At 35.7% G+C, this 7759-nt stretch overlaps 1 protein-coding gene across 1 annotated transcript in view; it reads left to right on the top strand.

Moving 5' to 3' along the window:
* Positions 1-7759, top strand: part of DOCK2 (dedicator of cytokinesis 2) — a 186925-nt gene that overhangs the window by 148981 nt on the left and 30185 nt on the right. Inside the window, exons 34-38 of the mRNA XM_085299593.1 lie at positions 1555-1640; positions 5446-5602; positions 6290-6330; positions 6889-6979; positions 7119-7238. Coding sequence (XP_085155719.1) covers positions 1555-1640; positions 5446-5602; positions 6290-6330; positions 6889-6979; positions 7119-7238 — 495 coding nt within the window. The remainder of the gene's footprint in view (positions 1-1554; positions 1641-5445; positions 5603-6289; positions 6331-6888; positions 6980-7118; positions 7239-7759) is intronic.

The raw sequence follows: 7759 nt of genomic DNA, 5'->3' as shown, positions 1-7759 counted from the left end.
CAAGAAAAGAGAATTAACATGTAGCCTCAGTAAAAATTTTGAGGTTCGTGTAAGCCGCTTCCCCTCAGTGGCTGTTTTCTGTTTTCCAAAAATAAAATTTTTAGCAAGGTTATTTTAAAATCAGCTCTTTGGTACACTTCCTTTTTTTTTTTTTTTTTTTTTTTTTTTTTTTATTTTTTTTTAGATCATGTCTGGCGAACAGTAATAGGCATTACCCAGTAATTTCATTCAAAATACCTTTGTCTACACCGGGCAGTACTAATGGGAGTATATCTTTCTTAAAATCCTTTCCCAGTGAATTTCCATCTGACTTAAGATATTTTATGTATATTTTTACTTTTTGACTAGTATTTTTCATTTTCTRTTATAAAAAGCACWCGTGTTTTTGTTGTTACTGAGAAATATCAACTTTCAATGACATTTTTTGAACATACAAATCTTCAAGTTTTAAGCCTCTTGGAGAAGAAGGAAGAAAACATATGTATTTGTTATAATTTCCCCTTTTTTTCATTTCCTGAACTTRAATGAAGTCTGCATAATGAATGGTAAAGGCCTTGCAAACTAATTACAAATTCTCATTTAAACCTGGTAAGTTGACTTAACTTTTCAATATGACAAATGCTTTTTTTTTTTTTTTTAATCCCCTCTAACAAACTTGGAAAATACCTGTCTGGTCTTTTATGAATGTTTGGAGATGTTGTTCCCTCAATTAATTATGTAAAGCTACCTGGTGAATGTATACATAAGAGTTTGGTACAGACTGTGACAGGAGAGGCAAATAATACAGATCAGAGCTTCAGATACTTGGCTTTCAGAAAGTTGTCACAGAAATGGCTGAGCCCCRTGGTCAGGTTGAAGTTAGAAGGGCGACTGCCCAGGCTGGGGTGGAGAGCACCTCTGAAGCCGAAGTTTGGGGTAAAGTAAAACCTAGTAACCTAGAGCCTCTGGCGTTTTAAGAGTTGGCTGATCWGGGGTCGCTGCCAGGCTGGCAGCGTTTTTTCTTGTTTGCTTGTTTTTGCAAACAAGCTGCATAGATTCCTTTTTAGTTCAGAAGGCAGMAAAAGGTGCTCTCTTGCCTTACAAGTAGCGGAATAAGGCTGCTGACTTCCAAATAGAAATATCGTAATGCTGAAAAATTATGTCATAACTTCTGGATAGCTTGTTTTCTRTTTTTGACAGTATGTCATTGCTTCTTAGTTAATGTATAGATAGATGTAATAAACAGTAATTAACTAAGGCATTGCATACTGTAGGATATTTCRTATTTCATCTGGGTGGAAGTGATTTTATTTCAAGCTGGAATCCAGCATTTCAAACCAGAGGTGTTCTATGAAAATTCATAGTATGGACACTGTAACCTTGTGTCCTCAGGTTATTTTACCAGTTTTTACTAAGGAACAATCATCTAAATTTMGTCAGTCTGGAGTGTATTCACTGGAATATATTCAAGCCTTGGGGATAGGTGATGTAGCTGTGCAAAGATATTTTTTGGTGTCATTTTGAACTTTATTTATCCTCTAGATATTTGCTCAATGTTTTGATTTTTTTTATTAGTTTGAAAATGAAATCATTTTGAAGTTGGACCATGAAGTGGAAGGAGGACGTGGAGATGAACACTATATGCAGTTGTTTGAGTCAATGTAAGTAATTCATTAGATAAAAACATATCACAAAGATATTTAATCTCATTCTTGGCCCAGAGATTATTCCCTAAACTTGCCTAAGGTGACTATCCTGGGATGGTCCTTATTCTCTTGGGATGAGAATTGTGTAAGGTACTGCAATTTAGTAAAAATATTTCTAAGACTTCTTATAGCCTGAAATGGATAAAACAGACTTCAGAAAGTATTGATACTTTTTCAAATACTCTTTTTTAGAAAAAGGATTGGTATGCAATATAAAAATATTCTTTGAATCTGTTACACTGGCAAGGACAGATTAAGTTTTAAGAATTTCTCATTTGCTTCCTAGCATGTAATGACTAGTTTAGAGCTCTAAGTTTTCATAATTAAACTAGTTTTTTAGTTTTGAATGTTTATTCTTTGGCTGCCCACCTTAAGATATCTTAGAGGTGATGCAGAAATGTTCAGATTGGCTCTTCTTATGATAAAGAACAGGCCTGGAAGTAGATGGTTGTCTTACTGCACTGCCTAACCTGTCGTTACAATTCATCGTTTCTAATATTGGAGATTCAGCAAACACAGTAGGTATTATTAACTTTCTTGCTGCTAGTAAGTTTTTTTTTTTTGCAATCATCTATGCTAAATCTTCCTTCTCTTAGTTTAAGCCAATTATTTTTTGTTGTATCCCCAGAAGACATAAAAAACCATGTATTCCTTTTCTCTTTGCAGCAGCTTTTAACAAATTTGAAGATCAAGTTTTCTTCAGTCTTCTCTATGGATAAAGCACCCCAATATTTCTTTCTTTTCTGTTCGTTCTTTCTTTCTTTTCTTTTTTTTTCTTTTTTCTTTTTTTTTTTTCTAATCATACATCATGTTTTCTAGGCACTGATCATTCCTGCTTGGTCTACATCTATCTAGAAAAAAGTTACCTTAAAGCTTGAGCGAGTATTCAAACTGAAACCTTATCAATGTTAAGAGAAGCGTCAGGATTCCTTCACATCTCGTGTATGAGATCTGTGTTCAAAGCTTATTTCCTTTTTCTGAGCTGTGTAACAGTACTTGTGCTCAGTATATTCTTGCATTCATATACAACCTTGTTCTCTCCTTTTTTCTTTCTACTTTCACACTTTCCAAATCCAAAATCAAATTCAGAGATTTCTGCCTTCTAGCTGCAAATTCCTATCCCAACTGGATAGAGACCAACTTAACCTGGATTCCAGCTTTGTTCCTTTGCTGTTATTCTCATCARTTTATTTCCAGTAGCTGTCTGCATCCCTGAAGAGTTCCACTTGTCACCTGAATGCAGATATTTAGTGGTAGTCAGTGCCTGTATTGTGTTCTGGTGCTCACCTCTGTGACCAGCGCTTACCCGAATAGGTTGATTGCTGGGAACTTGGTCACACCCACTACCCTGAACGGGGTCCGCCAGGTTGAAGCACTGCCTTGCGGGTGTCCATAGTGCRGTATGTCAGCAGGCACCAAGGCAGGGGTATGGCTGTCCCAGACAGTACCAAAGAAGAGTTGGATTAATATGGAGCAGGAGAGCTTCAGAACAGAAAGGCCATCCCGTTTGAGGAAACAGAGGAGAATTTGGCTGTGTGAATACAAGCTGTGCCATGCAACTTGTCCTCAGGCTCAGACAATGAATCCTGGCCTGTTTTAGTTGCTGGCCTAGACACAGCAGAAAAGAGCGTCAGGGAGCTTTTGAGTTCTCCGTCATTGCAGTGGTCACAGAATCACAGAATGGGTAAGGTTGGAAGGGGCCTCTGGAGATCATCTAGTCCAACCTCCCTGCTCAAGCAGGGTCACCTAGAGCATGTTAGACAGGTCCATGTTATGTGTTTGTTTTCTCAAACTTTATTGAAAATATTTWAAAATTTTTTCTCAAGCTTTTTTAAAAACTTCTGAGCAGCTTGTTTCCAGTAACTGGAAATAAGCCCTCTTCTTGCCCTCGCTTGGAAAAATCTGCTGAAGTTCTACTGCCTTTTTYCTTTTTTTTCTTTTTAATTGATGTAATTATACACAGCTAAACAAGATAGCTTTTTAGATCTTCTCTCATGAGCTACATTTCTTTCTCCTGTTCATCTTTCAGTCTTCCTCTAAACCTATTGCATTTTGTCTTCCTTCTGTGACTGGAAYTGCGTGCTATATTTTCAAAGAGTTCCTAAGAATAGCTTGCGTTTCATATCCGTGGTTTTCTACCTGTATTGAGGAAAAAAGTGATGCAGCGGTGACTCATCTTCATTTCATGATGAAGTATTGTTCATAGATCTGTCTTGTTTGCTCTCATTCTCTCACAAACTCACATCTGTAAAATAACCTGTTTTTTCCTGAGTCATATTTCAGTCCCCTATGTGACTGAGACTTTTTCTAACTCTTTTTCACAAGTCTCGCTGAACATTCCCCAGACTTTTCTGTCTTCAGTTTTTATCTGTTAATCTCTGTCCATCACACCTTATACAATATAAATATTCATTTGGACACACGTGTACACCCTTCCTCTGTCTTGGGAAAAAAGTATATTTTGGACCTGTACAGACAAAGGATTAAACATTAGGTGCCGGTTTTACTTTGCTTGAATGAGAAGTTCAAGGCTGGTACTTGGCTGAGGCCCCATTCCAGGCCAAATTTTGTAGTATTTCTTTGCAGTAGAAGTTAACATGAATATGTATTTTCTGAAGAAAATCAAGTGATTCTGAGAAGTGGAAAAAACTATTACAATTAATTAAAAATATAATATTTTATAATGAAAGTTTTTTTAAAAGTGCACTTCCTTTTAAGGATTAAATATAAATTATTAAATATATTTGCATATAAATTGAGAACTGTTAATGAAACACTATGTGGTGAGAATTAGGAATAATGTATCATTGAAACCGCCCTGCTTATACATGCAGCGTAGTTTCAATGAGGATTTTGCAATTGCTACCTTGTTCTTAGTATTCTCCTGTGACACACACAATGATTTTCATATGTTATTAATAGAATATGCTCAATATGCATATAATAATTTGTATGTGTATATTAAAGTAAAAATAGAATGGGATTTGTCAGAGAGAAGCCAAATGCAAGATGAGAATCCTAAGGGGAAAAAAACAACTTTTAAGCAAAGAAAGAAAATAATCCTTAATGMGAGGCTGGTAATCATTTCGTATGTTTAAACAGCTCAACTTGGAGAACAGAGTTATTGAGAGTAATGTGAAGCTTCTGTTCCTTAAGCACTTCGTAGAAATAGCATGTGCTAATGTTTTGCTAATGTAAACTGAAGAATGCTGATGATATATAAAACTCACTTGCCCACCTTTTTATCAAAAGAGCACTAACTACGTTTTCTGATTCCACAGAATGTCACTTGGTTCTGCTTATTTCTTAAAGGCAAATTTTATTTTAATCTTGGTTTGAACTTTCTACTGAAATGTAACTTTGCAAAGAGAAGGAAGTAATTGTTGCATTTTAYGTTGCATGGTAACAGAGGAAAGGAAGGTCTAATATTTATTGCAGTAGCATGACGCTCAAGAGACTTGGGTTCAWATTCATGTTGTACCATAGACTCAGTTTGACTTTGTTTTAAAAATATACATATATTCCCTTGAATTTGCAGTCATTTTCAGACAAGAAGAGTAAATATTTCATTTTTTGTCTAGATTTATTTCCAATCAGTCGTTCAGATGTCTAAATTACCAACCCACAAARGGAATTTGCAGTGCATTGTTAGTTGTTATAGCATTGTAATACAGTCTTCGCCTGCAGATCCAGAGTTTCAGCTGATGGGACACTGATTTCTGACAGCACTGTAAAATCATTTTGTTGTCTGTGTTTGCAGTCTTACAGAGTGTGCATGTCAGTATCCTGACATTTTTAAGTTGGTTGAAAGTTTTGTCAGCCTAGTTAAAGGCCTCTTGGAGAAGCTGCTGGATTACCGGGCTGTGATGAGTGACGAAAGCAAGGACAATCGCATGAGCTGCACTGTGAACTTACTGGTACGTCCTCTTTTGTAATCCCTCTGTGAGAGCAGGGAAGGCCTTCGGAATCCATTTATGAAAGATGAAAGCAAATCTTTCTGCAGGAGTGATTTACAATGCTCAACAATGATTTGAGGGTGATTTAAGCTTTTTTTTTTTCTTTTTTTTTTTTCCCCCTCTCTGCATTACATGGTATGCCTGGTAGGGAAATACCCACAGACTGTTAAAATCTCACTCTGACAAGTGTCCCCCCTTAAAGTTATTGYGCAACAGTGTTAGATATATCTAACTTTAGTTAATGCCAACCTCATTTGTAGCCAGCAGGTATAGCCAGAGCATGTAGTATCTTGTGTTAATGCCCTTGGGTAACTATATTTTTCTCTTCTCCAAAAGAAAAACTGTGACAAATGATTTCTTTAATGAATTAAGGTATCTAACACTTGCTAGTAACTAATTAAAATGTTAACTGAAAAAGCAATAATACCAGGTCTAAACTTAAGATAGTATGTAAATAATGTCTATCTTACAAATTCGTATTTTCAGCTTTAAATTTGTAATTGAAAAATGTTTTCAAATACAGAATTATGATTTGTTTGATGCTGAATACAACTAAAAGAAAAGCAGAACATTAGCATAAATATTTTTATCTTGTAACTATTTTAATAACAGAGGTTAGAAAATAACAAATAATTTTTCTATCTCTAGAATTTCTACAAAGACATTAACCGTGAAGGGATGTATATCAGGTATGGCGCTTGCTCTGTTGGGTCTGTTTTGGAAAGGGCAATAATACTTATCCTGTTCTTACCATCCTACTTCAATTTCTGTTACTCTGTGGTAGTTTACCATAACAGTGGCTATGCTGTGTTTTTAATCCATTGTTTGCTAGACTTGAGGTTTGTGTTATCCACTGTCTTTGCAAGTATTTACGTGCAGTTGAAAATGCTACAGTGAAAGGCAGCTRTTTTTAGGAATAACACACCGGCATCATAGGTTTGGCGTAATCCTTGAGTTGGAGTTGTCCTTCCTCTTCCAAGTGGACTTAACAGTGTTTGGTAGAAGGAGCTTAGCTCCTCTTCCTCTATTTGTACAAGATGTTCCAGTATACAAAGAGAATACGGAAAAGTCTAAATAAATGAACAATACTTTAACCTCACTCATGCAGTATCTCTGAAGACTCTTTGGGTAGCAACTGCGTGATGTCTTTGAAGTTTCCATTAGAGAGTTTATCTTGAACATTTCTGACACTTCACAATTCAAATCCTGTGTATACCTAAACTAATTCTTGTTTCCTCCTCTATTAGATATTTGTATAAATTACGAGATCTTCATTTAGATTGTGAGAATTATACGGAAGCTGCTTATACACTTCTGCTTCATACATGGCTCCTCAAGGTTAGATATTCCTAAACTGAATAGATAAGTAAGCTTTTGCAATTTTTAAGTTTATGAATAAGAGTATCACAGATTTTTGGGGAGTAGAGGTGTTTTGAACTCAAAAAGACTTACTCTTTTAATGTTTATTTATCCTCAGTGGTCAGATGAACAGTGTGCACCCCAAGTCATGTCAACGGAGTTCCAGTGTTCACAGACTCATCGACACTTAAAAGAGAGTTTGTATGAGAAGATTATAGAATACTTTGACAAAGGAAAGGTAGGGTTGTAGGGTCCTTCCCCCGCTTCCCCGCCAGTCTTTTCTTATTGTGTTACTTTGTATAGCAGCATTTAATGAGTATTCTCTGGAGAAAACATTTRCTTGATTATTGTGTAGGAAATCCTCTTTGAAATATGGGTCAAGTGAAAATTGTGTCCTRAAGGCTTATTCACAAAGTACAGCTGTTCTATATAAACATGTTCTTTCAATAAGCATGTTTACAAAGGAAGAGGCTAATGCTTATACTGGTCACATGCATCTCTGTCAGTTTAGGCTGTAATAAAGTAATAACAAATGCTGGACGTGCTTTCCTTTGTTAGTAAAGGAATATCGACTATACAGATTGCTTTCTAAATAATTCGGTTATTGTCTTCCCCAAAACAGAGAGTTGAAAACAGATCTATGCATTTGTTTCRGAAAGGTCAGAGAATTGCATCTCAACTTTAAAATGTAGTAGTTTGCTGATGCATATCTGGTTTTATGTCAGTGTTTTTTTGGAATGTATTATTAAAGCTGCCTGT

The sequence above is a fragment of the Rhea americana genome, unplaced genomic scaffold (genome assembly GCF_003343005.1).
Source record: "Rhea americana isolate MKP2758 unplaced genomic scaffold, rheAme1 scaffold_150, whole genome shotgun sequence".
Classification (NCBI taxonomy): Eukaryota; Metazoa; Chordata; class Aves; order Rheiformes; family Rheidae; genus Rhea; species Rhea americana.
This window is presented reverse-complemented; position numbering and strand designations above follow the sequence as displayed.